Below are 20515 nucleotides of genomic sequence, written 5' to 3' on the forward strand. Positions count from 1 at the left end.
ACATTATAAACTCTTGTAATCTCATTTTAATTTACCATGTTATGAACATCTCCCAAATCATTAAATATTGCTCTTATATCATGATTTTTAATAGTCGCATAGCCTTCCAAAACATACACGGCTCTGTAATTTACTGAAACCCATTATTATTGGGTACTTTGCAATTTTTTCCTGTTAATATACACATCTCCTTGGTATAATATCATTAAAGTGGAATTTAGAGATATCTAGTACATTTATTTCTAAGGCTTTTGATGATGTAATGCAAAATTGCCTTCCAGAATCATTGTTGCAGTTTTCTTTCTCAACAGCAGCAGATGAGAGGGCTTCCCAGAAATTCTCAGGGTATTTATCAGATTTTGATAAACAGAATCACCCTACCCTAGTTGAAGCTACAGTTTAGTGCAGCTCACAGAAGTCCCTAGAAGAATATTTGAAGGAGAAATTCAACAACTCAAGGATTGAGGTGTGTGTAATTTCTCTCCCCATTTCTTAGAGGGTGTGCTAGTTGTATGATCCAGGTAGCACTGAATTTGGAGGCCGTGGGTCCAGGGCTCTACCCGGGCCATGCACTGGCACTGCCTCTGTGCTCCTGGGCAGTTCAGACCACCCTATTGGCCCACAGAGCTCACCCTAAGAGAAAGGAGAATGATACCTTTATAGGTAATTAACTCCCCATATGGAATTTTTCTACTGCACAGAGCCATAATATTAAACATTACCACCTTTACTGTCTATTTGGGAATTACGTACTGAAGACATGCTTCATCTCCCAGCTTCTTACTTGGGACCTTAGCGTCTAACAGAAGAAATTAGTAGGAGTCCTGGAGTCACTAGCTGTGTGACCTTAGCCACTTCTCTTCCCCTGGCTGGCTCTTTGTTTCCCCATTTGTAAAATGAAGTATCCCTTGAACTTTAAACTTGTGAATCTTGCAAACAGAAAACTCCTTGATCAAGCCACTCCTGATGTCAGTCTTTCCAGTTCAATAAGCAGCAGTAGCTACTGACTGCTTGCTCTGTCCTGGACACTCTCATTTATGCCTCCCAATAACCATATGAAGTGGGTTTTATTATTTCCTCATTTTACAGATGGAGAAACTGAGTCACAGAGAGGTCGTGACTTTACCTGAAGGTCACACAGCCTGCCAGTGGCTAGTTCTGGGATTTGAACTAGGAATGTTTGACTCCAGAGCTTGTGTTTTAAACCACAGAGATAGCCATAGAGCATAGAATTATTTTCCAACTTCCTGTAGTGGTAATACTCAAATAAAATGTTGTGTGGAAAGCGGTGTAACACTTGGGGATGCTATGAAAATACAAGGCTCTATTTTTCTCTGTTTTCTCTCCTTTCTTTCTTCCTCCTCTCTTCCGCATGCTTGTGGTAGCTTTTAGTTCTGACTCTGATGCTAACTTGGGTATTCCCCATAACCTCTCTGTGCTTCCATTTCCTCATTTGTGAATCGAAGGGACATTCTATCTTTTCCCGTCACATTAAAGGAACTGGAAACGCTGACCGCTTGGGGAAATGTGTCTTTGCACTGACACCCTCCAGAATTCCCTGGAACTGGTTCATTTCTCCACTGTGTCCTAGAGTACTGTTAAGTGTTTGCATGGTTGCCTTGCTTTCAGAACACATTTGTAATTACTGGCTTTCATATCGCAAAAGAATAGGTGAAATGGACCCAAATGGATTTATCCTTGTTGCATTCTAAGTCTTGCCTTCAATGTGTAAAATGCTTCTATGTATATCTTTCTGGAGCGATAAAGGCCAGAACTTTCTTTTGACTGGAAAGACAAGATTAACGGGTCAGTGGTAAAAAGATGAGTGGTCCCTCGGATGGGGACCTGTGAGGGCTGAAAAGTAGAAAAAGCCCTGGACTGAGAGGAACGTGGCATCGATTCCAGCCCCTGCTTTTCTTCCTGAAGAACTCCTGGCACTGAGTCCCGCTCTGTAAGCCTCACTTTCATCACCTGTAAAGTCAGGCATGAGACAAAATAGATCAGCTGTTTTCAAACTAGGCTCTGTAGACGCTCGGTGTCCTCCAGGGGGACAGGGTGGACATTTGGGGCTCATCATTTGAGTCTCTCTGTTTTAGGTAATTCAGTTCTGTCTTGCTTTGGTTGGAAAAGGGGACCCTCCTACTTTAAAAAGGGGGAAAGAGTTTGAAGTGAATTTCTGGTACTTTTAAAACAGAATGACACTCCTAGAACCTAAACATCCTCCTTGTGCTTTGAGATCTAGAAGAGACAGCTGGCAGCCTTGCTTCCATGCCTGTGGAAAGTGCAGAGTCCTGCCCAGGGAGCTTCTTTTCTCCTGGTCACCCCTTCCCCTGGGTGCTGGTGCTTCTCCAGACTTCCCCGCCCCGATGGGGAAGAAACCGGTTTTCTTCTTGCTCTCTTAGGCAGGCCATTTGGCTTTTGCTATCTCCTGCCGCCAAATCCTGCCCTTGGCATTTCCAAACCCACCAGGGAGAGGAGTAGAAGAGTAGAGGAGTAGAAGTGCTTCCTCTTCAGAGGGTACACCCTCCTCAGAAGTCAGGATTGTAAACAGAAGGAAATTTCTTCTGCTTCCAGGACTTAAGAGTACATGCAAGCCTGTCACCCAAGAGGTCAGCCTAGACGGAGGGGGACGGCCGGTTTCCTGCAAGATTGCCAAGGGCAATAAAGAGGGACTGAGAGACTTTAGTCCCACAGGTTTGCCCCTGGGGTGAAGGCTGGTTTCTGGTGCTTGCCTCTGGACAGGGAGAATTACAAGTGCATTGTGGGTGGTCTTTTCCCCAGGGGTCTGGTGCAACCAGAAGGGAAAATGAGAGGGGGAGACATTTTTCTGGTCACACGCCACCCTGTGGTCTTTGGAGAGGATAGAATAAATGACGCACTAACAAAATGATGATGTATTATAGTTCGATCAGGACTTTCAGTAGCCTGCCTACTTGTCCAAGGATGGTTATTTGCTGACATCCTTTCGGAGGAGTGTTTCCCGCGCTGACCCTCTGGCACCAGGCCTCCCATGTGTACTTATTTGTTCAGAATTGTGTCCTCCTTTTGACTCTCCACGAAGGCAGGGCCCATGATTTCCTTATTTATCCCTGAGCACAGTGCTTGGGGCTCGGTGACTCTTGGCTGGGTGAACAATGGATTCTCCCACGGCACAGTCGTTTCCCAAGAGCTCACCGTCCTGACTTGAGCTATTTTATCATTCCTTTCTACCTCTCTACTTAGGCACACCCATCACTTCTCCCCAGGCTGTCTCCTAACTGGGACCCCTGCCCCCTACTTGGCCCATCTGCCTGAATCCACAGCCTATAGTCCCAGCAAACTTCCAAAGCTCGACCCCGCCCTTTGTCAATTTCCTCTTCGGAAACTTTCATGGGTCTCTTTGACTTAAAGAAGAAAATCCAGAGCCCTTGCCTCTGTACCACAGGTCGCCCCCCACCATCTTCTCCCCACTTATGTTCATTACTGTGTGCCCCTTTCCGGACCCTAGAGATTCCAGCTTCTTTGCCCTGCTGCATCCTGTTTCCTCTGTCTGTCAAGTGCTTACCTTGATTCTTTTATCTACATGTCCAAATCCTACCCTTTTTACATAGTGTTATATCATTTGAGCCGCACAAAATCTCTTAAAAATTATTCTTGCGAGATGATTCTTGTTTTTAAAAATTAATTTATTTTATGTATTTATTTTTGGCTGCGTTGGGTCTTCGTTGCTGCACGCGGGCTTTCTCTAGTTGCGGCGAGCGAGGGCTACTCTTTGTTGCGGTGCGCAGGCTTCTCACTGCGGTGGCTTCTCTTGTTGCGGAGCACGGGCTCTAGGTGCGCGGGCTTCAGTAGTTGTGGCGTGTGGGCTCGGTAGTTGTGGCACATGGGCTTAGTTGCTCCGCGGCATGTGGGATCTTCCCGGACCAGGGCTCAAACCCGTGTCCCCTGCATTGGCAGGAGGATTCTTAACCACTGTGCCACCAGGGAAGCCCCAAGATGATTCTTTTTAAAAAGTATTCCACAGTGAACTTAGCTTGGGCAATGCCGTATGTATCATCTTTCTGTGCGTTTATAGAGAGCGCCTAGACATTCAAGGCTCTGAGAAGGACTGTAGTAAGGATGCCTATTTAGCCCAGCCTTTCTCAAACTGATCTACAACAGAACTCTTTCCCTCTCCACAGCTGTTAACATACACAGGGTATTTTGGAAATGCTTCCTAGAGAGTTAGCTCTAAAATTATCCTTAACTCATTTTTATTGATGAAGATGCTGAGGCTTGGAGACAAAAATGGTTGCATAAGCTGAGTGAAAGGAACTTCAATCCCATTTTTTTCCTTTAGGACACTTACAATGTTTCTTGTCCCATGAGGACTTGAAAACTTATTTTCTGCAGCCTGGAAGTTACTTGCTTCTAAGATTATAACTCTCATTTCTCTTTCTCAACATCTGAATTTTATCCTAAAAGTTCTAAAAATGATCTTTTCTTTTCTAAAAATGATCCTGTCCAAGTATTTCTTTGGCTTTTGTTTTCCTGACAGATGTTTCACAAGTAAGTAACAAAAGACACCAATTAACTTTTTCCAAGAGCCTCATCAAATGATGAAAGAAAAGTAGCAAATGAGTGTTCCAGTGTATACCTGGTTTATGTCAAAATTATAATAATTCTAAAAGGGAGGGAATGGTGTCCTAATTTAAACAGATATTTATTGCTACACCATGAACTGAGTACATTACTCAGAGTCTAGCAATGTATGTGTGCATTTCTGTTTTACTATTAGCTTTGAGCAGTTTTGAAGAATATAAATTTAAAATACTCTATAATTGCAACAAAATAAAGATTTCATAATTTTTCAAAAATAAAAGTAAAAATTAGTAAAAAGCTGTTTCAAAAAACTCCTTGTATGTTTGTTTATAATTTTGTTATTATCACCTGGCTTTTAAATCCACCTGTGCTGTAAGTTGTGAGATGCTTCTTTATGTTACTTTATCATATTAAGATTTATTTAGGGGGTCAGGGGACCTTGTGCATGTTCAGGGCTATACCCCTGAAGAGTGACATCAGAGGGCTGCGCCCCATTGGGGAATAGACCTTACCTAACAAGTCTAGCCAAAGTCACGAAACAGATACACAAGTGGATAAGCAAACAACAACAGGCACTGAGGGTGGGGAATCAGTACCCAGAATTCCTACAATATGTTATCTAAAATGTTCAGGTTTCAACAAAAAATTTTGAGACCTGCAAATGAACAGGAGCATGTGATCCATCCACAGGGAGAATAACAGGCTTTGAGAGGGCCCAGATGTTGGACTTGGTAGACAAAGACTTCAAAGCAATTATTATAAACATGTTCAACGAACTAAGAGAAACCAAGGTTAATGAATTTAAGGAAGGTATGATGACAATGCTTCCTCAGATATAGAATATCAATAGAGAAATGATAAAAAAAAAAGAGGTAAGTGGAGATTTTGGAGTTGAGAAGTATCATAACCAAAATGAAAAATTCACCAGATAGATGGCATAGTAGGTTTGAGCTGGCAGAAGAAGAAATAAGCAAACTTGAAGATTAAATCAATAGAAATTTTATGCAATTTGAAGAACAGAGAGAAAAAAGAAGGAAGAAAAGTGAATATGGCCTTACAGAAACAAGGACATTATTAAGTACACCAACAATAAGGAGTTCTGGAAGAAGAGGAAAGAGAGAAAGGGAGCAGAATAATATTCAAAGAAAGAATGGCAAATCCCAAATTCTATTTAAATAAAAGAGTGATCTACCCATCCAAGAAGCTCAACAAATTCCAAATAGGATAAATGCAAAGAGAGTGCCTCTCAGACCATGGTCAAAATGATGAAAGACAAAGGCAAAGAGAACATCTGGAAAGCAGCAAGGGGCTGTACAACACACTTAGTAGACAAACAAGGGAACCCCAATAAGATTAATCATTGACTTCTTATTAGAGACAATGGAAGCCAGAAGGCAGAAGGAGGGCATATCTGAAGTGTTAAAAGAAAAAACTGTAACCAAGAGTCTTATACCCAGTAAAACTATCTTACAGGGATGAAGGTGAAATGGGCAGACAGGTAAAAACTGAGAGAATGTGTTGTTAGCAGACCTGCTTTACAAGAAATACCAACAGAGACTCTTCAGGTGGAAAGCAAGTAATACCAGGCTGTAATTGGTATCCACATGAAAAAATAAAGATAATTATGTATGTAATCTACAAAAGAGTAAAATTGCACATTTTTAGTCCTGACTGATTTAAGAAGCAATTGCATAAAGCAACATGTATGTAATTGTATTGTTGATCCTGTAACATACAGAAGTGTACAATACTTGACCATAATAGCACAAAGAAAATAGGTGAGAGCAAAGCTGTCTTGGTGTAAGGACTTAAGCAAATAACCAAATCATTAGAACCTTAATAAATCATATGGAGACGAAAGTTGCCTTATCATACTCCCGATTTTACAGGGAATATGGAAACAAAGAGAAAAAACATGGACTTTGGAGTCAGAAAATCTGAGTTAAGTCCTTGCTTTGAGCAACTGTTAGCAGTTTGAACTTGGATAAGCCACTAGCATCTTTGAGTCTCAGTTACTTGATTGATCAAGTGCAGTTAGTGGTATAATATCTGACCTACCTTCTTTGTCCCATTTATCCTTTTGAAGGATCCTAGCATGGGGTGCTGTACTGAAAAAGCTCATGGATTCACCAATGTGTGAGAATATTCCTAGTTGTATCCCAAGCTGCAGCCTGCCAGCTCAAATCCAAGTTCATCTCCAAAGTCCCCCTTCCCTCAGTCACCACCCATAGATCTCCTTACTCTCATTCTCACCATCCCCCAAGGCAGAAAGGAATCTTTCTTTACGTGCCTATGACCCTTCATTGGCACATCCTTAATTGCACTCGTTCCATTCTCTCTGAAGTAATTTGTTTTCATGAACTCTCTTCTCTTGTAGGTTGCTGAAGGGAAGAAAGGTCCCTGTGTCTTTCATTTCTGTCCTCTCTTAGTAGACACTAAATAAAGGTAAATTACTGAATGCATTCAATCAGCATCAAGCCCTGGGGAGTCCTGCAGTATCTGTTTACCCTTCCTACTCATAAAATTATATTTTGTTTAAAAGATGTTGGCTCTGGCATATTCCGGTTTTATCAAGACTTCTTGCAAATCATAGGCTTGTCCTTGCACTTGGTATCTGGGGGAGGCAGGAGGAATGCTGTAAAGTCTGTGGAAATAAGAACCGCCTCAGAAGCATATAAACACAAATAGACTGGCATGACATATTTCTTACTTTGGAGGCAGTGAAAATTTTGAGTAATTTTCTCTTCCACCTTCTTTCTATATTATTTTGGTTTCCAGATTTCTACATTGAGCTTGTATTATGATTAGGATGAAATGGCTGCTTGCTATAATAAAAGTAGGCTGCAAGCAAGCTATGCTTCCATTTCAAAGCTCCTCTTTGCTGCCCCCCAAAGCAAGGGATACTCTACTTAAAAGCAATTTTCGTTTAGATTCTAAAAGAAAAAAAAGTTAAAAATTTCTCTCTAGCGGGCATTTAGGACAGTGAGGTCTGTAGGCTCGAGTTTTTTCTCTTGCCTGCTTTGCAATTAAACTCGAGAAAAACCTAAGAGGGGAAGTGAGGCGCAGGGTGGGGGGGCGGAGGTGGGGCGGTGACAGCCCCTGGGATGGGGCCGCACCAGAGCCCAGCGCAACTCGTGTGTCGTCACTTATTGGCTAGCAGGGTCCCGGACCTTGGCCAATCGCAGGGGGCCGGGTCGTCATGGCGACGGGGAGGCCAACACAGGCGCTGTGCCCCGGAAGCTTGTTTGTGGGAGAGCAGGGGACGATGGCTCAGAACCTGTACGGTCCAGGAGTCCGGATGGGCAACTGGAACGAGGACGTCTACCTGGAGGAGGTACGGAGGCAGTGGCCGGGCACGGCCCGCCCACTGCCCGGGGACTCACCCGCCTGGCCTAAGTTCGGGCCCCTACTTAGAGCATCCCAAGCCTCATTTCGCACCCAGCACACACCCAATGTCCCTAAAATCCCAACTCCCTCTGAACGCCCTAAGAATCTCACTGGCTGACCCGCAGGTCTCACGCCCTTCTACTCTTTACGCGTGTCTCTTGGCCTCCCAAACTCTCAAGGCTCCTGCCTGTGTCTCTCCCTTAGTCTAGAGCCCCACTAAATTCCCTGTGTTCCGCAGAGACTTACAGTCTCCGAAGCTGCGGTCCAGGTGAGCAGGTAGACTGTAAGCAGAAATACTGCCCCCATCCCCCACCTTGTCCCACATCCCCTCCTGAGTGTCCCCGTAGCATCCCTTTTACTGACCTCATACTCATTGCCCTGAATTGTCCTATGGCGGTCTTAACAAGACCCTGGGCCATCCTTTTATGGAACTAGTTGGGTGGGGAGACACTTTCGGTTTCCATCATCATACAACTCGCAGAGACCTCAGTAGGAGGGGATATATGACCTCCAAATGTTACTCATCATTGTCACTGGTTGGAGTAATTATAGGTGATGTTTCTTTTTTGTGTCTTTCTCATTTTTCTAAACATTCCACAATGAAATAAAAAATAAAGTAATGCTAAAAAAAGTCCCCCATTCCCATCATGCTCGCATTTCTTTTTAGGTTCTCAAAGTTTGCTTTCACAACTTGTCGTGCTTTGGACCTAAAAGCTCTCAGTATCTCTATTATTCAGGACTATTGCTGACCCTTCGGGTTTCATTCATTTTTCTCTTTAACCAGGAGCTCATGAAAGACTTCTTAGCAAAGAAGGACAAGGGACAACTCCTCATACAGAGAAACAGAAGACTGAAAGAGAATCTTCTGAGACCGGTAATTTTAAATTCAAGCGTTGTTTTCAAAAGTCTGTCAAATTAAATGCGAGAATATGTTAAGCAAGCAGAAATTCCATAAGTGAGTTGTCATTTGGAAAATACCAATTCTTCCCTTTAGATAAGCACAACGTTTAAAATTCCCTAAGATCTTAGAAACATGAAACGTTTGCTGTTAATTTTGTTCACCTGCATTTTCCAAATTAAGAAATGAGTAGATTGATACATGCACGCGTAAAATGCCCTTTAGTTGGTGCTCAAGAAGGTTTCTAGGAATGTTGAATACATTGATAATGGAATCAACCCATGAAATTTTTCATCAGCTTTATTTTACTTCCTTTGGGATTATCAGGGGCGTTGATCTGGTACATTGGGAGCAGACTGGTGGCAGGAAAAGGAAGAAGAAAGATTTCAGGAAATTCAAGTCAATCCCTTCTTAAAATAGGGTACATCTGCAGTGGCCTCGGCGCTGGCTGTGAAGGAATCGCGTGGTTTATCTGAAAAACTCCTATTTAAATTGTAGATGCAGCTTTCGATATCTGAAGACGGATACATTCGCTATGGCGACAAAGTGATGCTCGTGAATCCTGACCACCCTGAGACAGAAGCTGATCTGTTTCTGGGGGGGGACCTGAGCTTGTGTATGACTCCAGATGAAATTAAAGCCCATCTGAGGGACGCATTAGAGGTGCCCTGCGGCCTGAGCGCAGCTCAAACCAAGATCCCGGTTGGCAGAAACACTTTCACTGTTTTGTGGTAAAGATACCTTAATTTTAGGCTCATTTTCATCATAAATATCTGTTTTTCACTTGCAGTGTAAGGATGCCCTGGGATTAGAGCAGTGCTGATTGGAGGCAAAGGTTATGTGGATATTCTCTGTGATTCTCATCTTGCTTTCGTATCTTGAGAATGATTGTCAAGGGGCCTTGACAATCCTGTTACCTTAAACATCAGGATAATGGGTAATTTGATTTCAGTTCACATCAGGATAATGGATAATTTGAATTCAATTCAAAATGCTTAATTCAAAAGTATTGCATCCAGGGAATTAAATTCAGACTCTGCCCAGAAGCCAAGTGGGTTTTCCTAATAACATTTCATGAGGCTTTGAGCTCATTTGAGTGCTTTCATTGTTTTTAATGCTACTCTGTTATTTCTACATCAGAAATGTATAGTTAAATGCAAGGTAGCAGTCCGTGGGGATTTGCTGTTTTAAAATTAATTGTCCACTAAGAATGTACTTGAAATTTTGGAATTGAGCATTTAAATCCTTAGAGAATAGATACATAATTACAATTAAAAGTCATTGCTTTCAGTTTGTTACTAAACTATGATAGCAAGTTTATATGACAGGGATATAACTAGTCCTTTAAGTCTTTAGAGTTTCTGAATACACATAATTTATGTTAAAACAGCTAAAAATTGATCACAGTTTCTGTTTCCTGGAAGATTAAGAGGGAAGAGTGTATTAAATGTCTACAAATTTGTTACCTTGCTTCTCTCTAAAGTTGTCAGTGTATGGGGATGTCATATATAGAATAGGGAATATAGTCAGTAATATCATAATAATTTTAAATGGCAACAGATGGTAAGTAGATTTATTGTGATCATCTCCTAACGTGTATAAATATCAAATCATGATGTATACACTTAAAACTAAATATAGCATTATATATCAATTGTACTTCAATTAAAAAAAGATGTCAGTGGACTTGGACCAATTCATTAGCGTAGGACAGTATGACTTTCTCAGTCCACCCTAGGCTCACAAAGTGGGAACACTGTGTGTTCCGAGTGTGTTGGAAGACAGTGAGTAAGGTGCTAGCAAGACTTGGAGGCCAAAAGAAAAGACCTTTTGGTAAGTGACTTATTTCAGTTATGGTACATGAATAGACATTACTAAGAAAATTATAAACCAAAGTGCATACACAAAAAATAGAGCTGGAGAATGATCCTAATACGGAGAATTTACATTATATTAATTCTCCACTGACAGTGCAGCTGGAGAGGTCATTGGTCAGTTCCTTAGATACGGGCAGAACTTTCGCCTCGGGATAGCAGGAGGATTTGCAGACAGAATGGTAAGTCGTAATACTGCACGTCTACTTTGGACCAGTCATTTTTGTTTCCGTGTGGGCTAATGGCTACTTACTGAAGTGGACAGAGAACTCTATGGGCATGAGCTCCACCTCTGGCCTCATTATGGTGTCAGCCTGCAGCTTTTCCAAGGCAGTCTGGGGCCAATTCTTTCCTTCTAACCTCACGAATTACAAAAATACATCCTTAAAAGCTAAAGAGTAAGGGGGAAAAAAAAACCTCTTTGCAATGCAGCTGGTAAAAAGCAAAAATTGATACCACCTCCACTTGTAAGTTAAATGATCAGATTATGTAATATTCTGACAGCTGTTTAATGTCACCAATGCTAACACATTTGCATAAATCGGGGAGCACAAGTCTTTGATCTTTACCTCTACCTTGGGAATCAGGCAGTGTAATAGAACCAGATACATATGGATTTGAATTCCAGCTGAGATGCATACCTAAGGGCTGGGACTTTGGGTAAGTTATTTAACCTTTTTGAGTCTTTCTATAAAATGGAGATTATTTACTTACTATGTGTTTAAGAGCTTCACATGTGTTAACTCATTTATTCCCCCCAACAAGTCTTTAAAGTAGGGACTGTTTTACTGATGGGGAAACCGAGGCACAGCCAGTTAAGTGACTTCGCTCCAAGTCACTTGGCTACTAAGGGGGAGAGCTGGTATCATATATAACATTTTTCACTGAATCAAAGATTCCGTTATTGTATGATGTGGCATCGTCATCACCAGCAGCATCTTTATTATTTTCATACTTCCAAGAAATCAATGCTGGCAGATAAATTCTGACGCGCCATGGACGGTAAGCTGCAGCCTGATTTTAAATGTGAAACTTAGAGGAAATACCCAGTTGTTGAAAGAGGAAGTCAATCATCACTCTCTCATCCAGAGAGTAGCCCTACTAACCTTTTAGCTTATTTTATAAAGGGAAAATCTTAAAATATAGGGAAAATTACAAGCATTACAACCTTTAGATATTATTTTTTTTCTTTTCTTCTTTTGTTTCTCTCTTTCTTTTTATTTACCTTCTTTTCCCACCCCTCCCTTCCATCTCTGCTCTCCTTCTCTTTCCCCTAAATCATCTGTTCTTTGCCTGTTTGTTGACTTGGGCTTAAATATCTGCTCTTCCACAGATTATAAAAGTTTGCCACGTTTGTTGCTAGTATTTCCTCTCATTTGTTAACTTGGCTTTTAAATTGTAGTTGTTCTCATCTATTTTTAAGTAAAATCTATCAGTGCTTTTCTCTGTAATTCCTTCCATTGCTCAGAGCCTTTGAAGTCTGCTCCAAAGATATGATAAAAAGAATAACTTGTATTAATTTTTAGATGTCTAAACTTGAACTGTTGCTTAAGTTTATTCTTTCATCCACTTGGGATTTATTTTGATAGAGGCCTTGAGGTGAACATCTAAATTTCCCCCAAATGACTAGTCAGTCATATCTGTGTTATTTCTTGAATAATTATTCCTTTCTTCACTGCCACATGCTGCATGCATTAAATTATTATACGTGCCTTTCTATTTGGATCCTTTGAACTGGAGTTGTTTATTTTTATTCCAGGTCACTCTGATGACTTGTAGGACTAGTTGTTTATCATTACACTTCTTTGTCTGAATTACGTTAGGAATTAATCTTTCAGTCAAATGTAGTAATAGGGCTTCCCTGGTGGCGCAGTGGTTGAGAGTCCGCCTGCCGATGCAGGGGACACGGGTTCGTGCCCCGGTCCGGGAGGATCCCACATGCCGCGGAGCGGCTGGGCCCGTGAGCCATGGCTGCTGAGCCTGCGCGTCCGGAGCCTGTGCTCCGCGGCGGGAGAGGCCACAACAGTGAGAGGCCCGCGTACCGCAAAAAAAAAAAAAAAAAAAAAAGACAAAAAATGTAGTAATAATTTTTTTAAGTGCCTCTGCCCTTGTGGGGGGGGGAATCACTTGGTATTTTGATTGGCATTTTAAAATTAAGCAAGCTCACATTTTTAGTAGCTTTACAATATTTGTCCTTCTGAGACGTCTCTCTGTTTCTTCAATTATTCTTTTCTATCTCTCAGTAAAGTTTTGTGCTTTCCTTCACATGGATCTGACACTGATCTCGTCAAGGTTATTCCTTGGTATCTCCTATTTTGGAAGCTATTGAAGGTAGGTCCTTTTGACAGTTGCAGCAAAAATCGAAGATAGACATTGATTTTTATACTCACCTTGGATGAAATCACTGACTCTTATGAATTCAGGTTGATTCTCCTAGGACTTCTAGGTAGACAGTCAGCTCATCTTCAAATTATGACAATTTTATCTCTTCTCAAATTCTTATACCTCTTATTTCTGTTTCTTGTCTTTGAATTAGCAAGCTCTTTCAGGGTATTTATGAAAATCCTGTTGATGGTGGCCTTGTAGAGGCCTGATTTTTGTTCCTGATTTTCTTATTGTTTTTCTTCATATGAACGAGGCAACGTTTGTGGTTTGAGATAGACATTATTTTCCATTTGGTCTGAATGGCATTGTCATCCGCCCCATCAGCCGGGCCAAAGCCGCAGTGTATCTTGCACCCATCTTCCTTTCCCACCCACATCCAGCTCCAGCTATTGTCAGGTCCCATGGCTCTTCCTTCACAGTGCAGTTCGGCCCGTCTTTGCACTCCCAGTGCCGGTACCTCAGTCCACGCCCCCATAGCTTCGTCCCTTTAGTCTATCCTGACTTCATCTCGTACTGGCAGCGTGCTGTCAGGTCAATCCTTTAAAAGCTCACCTTGCACCTCCATTGAAAAGTCAGTAGCGGTGCTCCCGTTGCCCTCTGCATGAAGTGCTGCTGTTCACTGTGGCATTTGAAGCCCTCTGTAATATGTCCCTACCCTGCCTGTCCACGCTCATCCTCTCGGGCTCCCTGATACCACATCACCTCCTCCTCGGAGTCTTTCCTGAGCCCCTGGGAGAGCATGTGTTCCCATCTCTCCCCTCCTGTAGCTCTTTGCATCCCTGCCGGACGCCATACCTTACAGATGTTTCCAATTTCTATGCTTAGTCATCCCTCCTGTTAGTTGGAAAGCTTCTTGAGGGCAGTACCTCATGTCTGCCTTCCCCAGAGCGCTTCATGACATAGCTTTGTATAGAAAAGGTGTTTAATGAAAACCGATCAAGATATGCAGAAACGACCTCCAGGTGCAGGGCGAAGGCGAATCAGTAAACGGCTAACGAGGAACTAACATTATGGACCTTTCAGCAAGATGGGGTGCTCCTTGGCGAAGTTATAGGCAACCAGAGAGCTGACATAAGTTCCAAGTGTGGACATCAATTCCAGAGGGGCTGAGGCCCCCTTGGAGGCTCACGTATGAATATCAGCTGTGCTGGTATTGGTTTTAAGAGCGCTTCACTTCATGCAATAAGTTTCATGCAACATTATTTATAATGAATAATATATTGCTCCAGGCCTGATGTCCTGAAAAAGAGGAGGAGTCAGAATGGGAGAAAATATTTACAAACGAAGCAACAGACAAAGGATTAATCTCCAAAATATACAAGCAGCTCGTACAGCTCAATATCAAAAAAACAAACAACGCAATCCAAAAATGGGCAGAAGACCTAAATAGACATTTCTCCAAAGAAGATATACAGATTGCCAACAAACACATGAAAAGACGCTCAACATCACTAATCATTAGAGAAATGCAAATCAAAACTACAATGAGGTATCATCTCACACTGGTCAGAATGGCCATCATCAAAAAGTCTACAAACAATAAATGCTGGAGGGGGTGGGGAGAAAAGGGAACCCTCCTGCACTGTTGGTGGGAATGTAAATTGGTATAGCCAATATGGAGAACAGTATGGAGGTTCCTTAAAAAACTAAAAATAGGACTACCATACGACCCAGCAATCCCACTACTGGGCATAAACCCTGAGAAAACCATATTTCAAAAAGAGTCATGTACCACAATGTTCATTGCAGCTCTATTTACAATAGCCAAGACATGGAAGCAACCTAAGCGTCCATCAACAGATGAATGGATAAAGAAGATGTGGCACATATATACAATGGAATATTACTCAGCCATAAAAAGGAACGAAATTGAATTATTTGTAGTGAGGTGGATGGACCTAGAGTCTGTCATAGAGTGAAGTAAGTCAGAAAGAGAAAAACAAATACTGTATGCTAACACATATATATGGAATCTAAAAAAAAAAAAGGTTCTGAAGAATGTAGGGGCAGGACAGGAATAAAGACGAAGACATAGAGAATGGACTTGAGGACATGGGGAGGGGGAAGGGTAAGCTGTGACAGAGCGAGAGAGTGGCATGGACATATATACACTACCAAACGTAAGGTAGATAGCTAGTGGGAAGCAGCCGCATAGCACAGGGAGATCAGCTCAGTGCTTTGTGACCACCTAGAGGGGTGGGATAGGGAGGGTGGGAGGGAGATGCAAGAGGGAGGGGATATGGGGATATATGTATACATATAGCTGATTCATTTTGTTATACAGCAGAAACACCATTGTAAAGCAATTATACTCCAATAAAGATGTTAAAAAAAAAAAAGAGGAGGAGTGTATGAGGTGGAGAGGGAGGCTGGGTTTAGCATTCCAAGGAAGGGAAAGCAGTTGCCGGTGATGTGAGGGCGGGTGATCTCAGAAGCACTGAGAAAGGTGGCCTCAGAAAGATGGCCTCAGAAAGGTGGCCTCAGAAAGGTGGTCTCAGAAAGATGGCCTTTCTGAGGGAGAGGAAAGTTGAATGTTCTTGTACAATCTGTAAGAACAGGGTTTTTGAAAACTGCTTTTGAACACGCTGGCCGTCCAGCCTCTCGGGTAGTTGTGAGGTAGTCCATCTGCTTGCTGTCGTTTTCAGTTATATTTATCAAGTGACCACAGGACCCTCATGAAGTCGTCTAAGAGGTCTTGGCTCCAGGAGGTGTACCTGACGGATGAGGACTCCTACCTGAACTGCTGGCAGGCGGCCTTCCCTGACCCCCAGCTACGCCTGGAATATGAAGGCTTCCCCGTCCTGGTGAGCGCAGCCTGGGGAAGGCAGACGTGTGCGTGGCTGCTGTGAAGTGGGTGCGATTTACTCCTGTGTGTGAAGTGGAGGCTTGTCAGGGCTCCGATGCCTCACACATTTTCACTCTCTCTTTTTCATTTCTTCCTTTTTTAAAAAAATGTTTATTTATTTGTTTTTATTAAAAAAATTTTAAAAAACACGTTTTTTGGCTGCACCGTGCAGCATGCAGGATCTTAGCTCCCTGACCGGGGATCGAACCTGTGCCACCTGCAGGGGAAGAGCAGAGTCTAACACTGGACCGCCAGGAAGTCCCTCTTTTTCATTTCTAACTCAAGTGTGGGAGGCACCATTTTGCCCTGTGGCAGCATCCTGCCTTGGTGTTTCTCGACTCCGGTGGCGCCCAGAATCCCCTACAGAGCTTCATAAAGATACTGAGGCCCGGGCTCTGCCCCTGAGATCAGGCTGAGAACCACCGCCCCGAGACTGTAAGGATGATGACACCGCTTTCTTTCAGGCCTCTGTTAAGTCCTCATTTCTAAAGGGACTGGGTAATCTGGGGGAAGTGAAGGACAGGGTGGGGCCGACGCACAGGTGAGCACGTTGCTGGACATTTTCTCAGGATCCTGGGCCCTGCGGACAGGAGCACAGTTCTGGATGGGAAGGCAGGTCTGGTGGGCACAGAGCTGTTTTGAGGAGCAGAGGCCATGCTACTTGCTTGTGAGACATCCAGCAGACGGAGACTAAGAAGTTGTTGGAGGTTATTGGGAGAGTTCCTGGATTTACAGCCAGGAAGGACTTAAAGAGTTGGCCATCCAGGAAGGGCCCCCCAGTTACCAGGCACTCTGAATCCACCTGACGCAGTAGGCTTCTCTCCCGAGCTCTGTAGGCGGACCCAGGTTTGCAAGGGTCTTTCTCCCAGCACGGAGAATATACACGTGGTCCACAATGATGCATGCTTGACAGATTTCCTCTCTTCCACTGGTCTTTTCAAGCTTTGCTCTCCTTGGAATTGCCTCTCATTCCCATGATTTAAACTGTCAGTATCTCAGCTTCATTGTCTGTAAAATGGGGATAGATAATGATGCCTAACTTACGAGGTTTTGTGAGGATTAAGCGGTTAGTACATTTACAGTGCTTATTAGAAAAGTGCCTGGTCCAGACAGCACTCCCAAGCATTCATTGTTGTTAATTTAACGGTGGTGGTTCTATTGTTGCTGTCATTAGGTTAGAGAGGTTGGGGAGTTCAGGCACCGGGAGCTCATTTCTCTGTTCCTAACTCAGTCCGCAGCCCGAGGCAGGTCTCTGAGCCACATTCAGACACATCTGCAGAATGGGACATTTCATACCTGTCCAGCTGCTGTCCACATGTCAATACCCTCCAGTCAGAGACCATCAGGAGCACCTGGGGTTGCACGAGTCGGCTTCATTCCTTGTTGCAGTGATGGAGAACGCGCACCATGGAAAACCGTGGGGCGTCTCAGTAAGAGGCTGGTATACATGGTCCGAAAGGATACATGCACCCCAGTGTTCATAGCAGCACTGTTTACAATAGCCAAGACATGAAAGCAACCTAAATGTCCATGGACAGAGGAATGGATAAAGAAGGTGTGGTACATATAATACAATGGAATAGTACTAAGCCATAGAAAAGAATGAATTAATGCCATTTGCAGCAACCTGGATGGGCCTAGAGACTGTCATACTGAGTGAAGTAAGTCAGACAGAGGAAGAAATACGATATCGCTTATATGCGGAATCTGAAAAGAAATGATACAAATGAACTTATTTACAAAACAGAAACAGACTCACAGACTTAGAGAACGAATTTACGGGTACCGGGGGAAGGGTGGGAGGAAGGGATAGTTAGGGAGTTTGGGATTGACACGCACACTCTGCTATCTTTTAAATGGGTAACTAACAAGGACCTACTATATAGCACAGGGAACTCTGCTCAATATTATGTAACAACCTAAATGGGAAAAGAATTTGAAAAAGAAGAGATACATGTATATGTATAACTGAATACGTTTGTTGTACACCTGAAACTAACACAACATTGTTAATCAACTATACTCTGATATAAAATAAAAAGTTTTAAAAATAAAATAAAATAATTAGAAAGAAAGGACAAGTTATAGAATTGGGGCTGTGGTTGGAAGATTTTAGTGAGGGTCTCAGGAAGTGGGGCTTTGCCCTGGATTGGAATCTGTCAGGAAGCAGGGCTGTCTCAGTACATCTTATCTATAGAGGGCAGGCCGGAGCACGACCAAAGCTGTCATGAGTCAGGAAGCAGTAATCACTCCTATTCTCTAGGAGAGGAGGACATTTGGTATTTTGTGGCTTGGACAATGCTCGTGTTTTTGCTGTGTTCAGACATGATCACAAAGTGGTCTTCTTTTTGTCTTGACCCATCGTGGTCACAGCATGGCCTTGTCTGATGAGGGCACTGTGTGAAGTTGATTATATTTCACAGGAGAACACTAAGGCAGAGCCCTGGCTGTCAGGCCAGTTCCCGGATGTCAGGGGCTGCTCTTCCCCATCTCACACTGCTTTTAGCTTACCTGAGTCAGGATTTTGAAATAATATGTCTTTTATTTTCTGATTATAAACAATATGTGTTCACTTATGGTAAGTCAGAAAAGTACAAAAAATAATATGATGATTACCAGTAGTTCCATCTTCTAGATAAAGCCACTGTTATCATTTCTTTTTCCATGTATATGTTTTTTTAATTTAGTTTTAATTAAAAAAAAATAGGGCATCAGGAATATTCTTATTTTTTCCACTTAACACCACTGACCATATTTCAAGTTGTCAAAGATCTTCTCCAATATGACTTTAAATTATTGTATAATGTTTCATCATATGTGTATCTATAATCATGTATTTATTAATCTATTATGGTTTGGCTTCTAGATTATTCTCTCTCTCTCTCTTTCTCTCTCTCTCTCTCTCTCTCTATATATATATATATATATAAATAAATGAATATATACTATATTTCCAAATTTTTGCTTTTAGGAAACTGGAGGCCTTAATTCATAATTCAAATAACATACTCTCTTTATCTTTAAAGGCAAATGCAAAAATTCTTATCAATCACTGCCACACGAATCGGGGACTGGTGGCCCACCGGCATCTTTTCTTAAGGTATTGTATAGCAGGGTACAAGAAAATGCCATGCCAGAGGGCAGGGGCTGTGAATATAGGCAAAGAAGTTCAATTTAAAGCGGATGGCCACGCACAGAAAATGTCCTTTGATGATGAAATACCGCCACATAGAACTTTGATGGTGTGAAAACTCCTATTAGAGCCGCTTCTATTATACAGGTCCTTCCCCACAGAGGACTTTAGCTATAATGGGATCCTATATACCTGGTCCTTGCCCAAGTAGGCTGAGTCTTGTTGGCAAACACATAGTGTTTTAGAGACCCCCCCCCCCCCCCCCCCGCCAAGAGCTTTATATAGCAGTCTGTTGAATTACGTGCTTTGAGATGAACTTAACAGCTTACTGAAGGTTGTAATTCCATTTCCAACCAGTGTTAATTCTTTCTTGCCCCAGTACCTATTTTGGAAAGGAAGCAGAGGTCGCTGCACACACATATCTGGATTCACACAGAGTTGAAAAGCCAAAGAACCATTGGATGTTGGTGACTGGGAATCCCAGGAAGGACTCGTCCACCATGTTGGACCTGCCTAAACCGCCTGCGGAGGACACCCGAGTCCTGGAGCACGTGGCGGAACCGGGGGCCAGGAACGCACCTGGCGCGCATGCGTGCACTCGTCCGATGTAGCTTTACAGGAAATCTATCTCGGTCATGCCTCAAGCTATTCTTAAGGAAGGCACAGAGCTCTCTGAACTTTGTATTAAAACAAAGGCTGTATTCGGATTATTGAATTAACGGTGGAGGTCTAGGACACAGGAAAAAACAAGCAAACAAAAAACCTTGCCTTGGGCCACAGCGCAGAAATGGTCTTTGAAAGTGACAGATGGTATTCCTTTGTTGATGACCAAATTCTGAAGACTCAGCTTCCTTTATTTAGACCCTACAGCAGCAGCTTCTATAAGGACTGTAAAAAACTCGTTACTTTTTAAAGCTATGTCTGTGTAATGAAGCTGTCGGAACTTTGCTGAATTCTCTTTCCCCCGACTCTGTACAATGTACTAAGAAATCAAAAATGGGTAGCTGTGGACTGTGGCCTTACTTTAGAGCTGAACATTTTCCCCCTTGTATTTTTGTGTCTCCTTCTAGCTTGCGGGGGTGGACTGAAGACCTCTATTTGACCTCCATTATTTTGTAATGATTTTCATATTGCAGAATCTCCTTATTTCTACTTTATCTTTGAAACCAGTACATTAGTTGTGGCATTCACATCATCAGACAAAATACATATATATCCTTCCATGTGTTTGTCCGTCTACTCATTCTTTGTCGAGTACGGAGCACCTATGATGTGTAAGGTGTTGTAATGGGATGAAGAGACGCCCAGCCCAGGAAGTAAAGGTGAGGGCTAAGGCTGGTTTGCTTTTAAATACCGTCGGCCCTCCGTATCTGCGGTTTCGCATCCGTGGCTTCAACCAACCGCTGAATGCGTAGTATTACGTTTATGATCTG

At 42.6% G+C, this 20515-nt stretch overlaps 1 protein-coding gene across 1 annotated transcript; it reads left to right on the forward strand.

Annotated features, from left to right (window-relative positions):
- Positions 1-7785: 7785 nt before the first annotated feature.
- On the forward strand, positions 7786-20296 carry CFAP161 (cilia and flagella associated protein 161). Its single transcript, XM_004278320.4, has 7 exons — positions 7786-7894; positions 8732-8821; positions 9344-9576; positions 10817-10901; positions 15750-15908; positions 18976-19049; positions 19462-20296. The coding sequence occupies exons 1-7, from the start codon at positions 7826-7828 to the stop codon at positions 19691-19693; spliced, it is 942 nt and encodes a 313-aa protein (XP_004278368.2). The 5' UTR covers positions 7786-7825; the 3' UTR covers positions 19694-20296.
- Positions 20297-20515: the final 219 nt, after the last annotated feature.

Source organism: Orcinus orca, chromosome 2, assembly GCF_937001465.1.
Source record: "Orcinus orca chromosome 2, mOrcOrc1.1, whole genome shotgun sequence".
Classification (NCBI taxonomy): domain Eukaryota; kingdom Metazoa; phylum Chordata; class Mammalia; order Artiodactyla; family Delphinidae; genus Orcinus; species Orcinus orca.

Excerpts from the sequence above, each read along its gene's own strand:
- CFAP161 (XM_004278320.4), top strand. The coding sequence starts at position 7,826 with ATGGCTCAGAACCTGTACGGTCCAGGAGTCCGGATGGGCAACTGGAAC. Across the intron at positions 9,577-10,816 it reads AACACTTTCACTGTTTTGTG|TGCAGCTGGAGAGGTCATTG; the intron begins GTAAAGATACCT and ends CTCCACTGACAG. Across the intron at positions 19,050-19,461 it reads CACCGGCATCTTTTCTTAAG|TACCTATTTTGGAAAGGAAG; the intron begins GTATTGTATAGC and ends TTCTTGCCCCAG.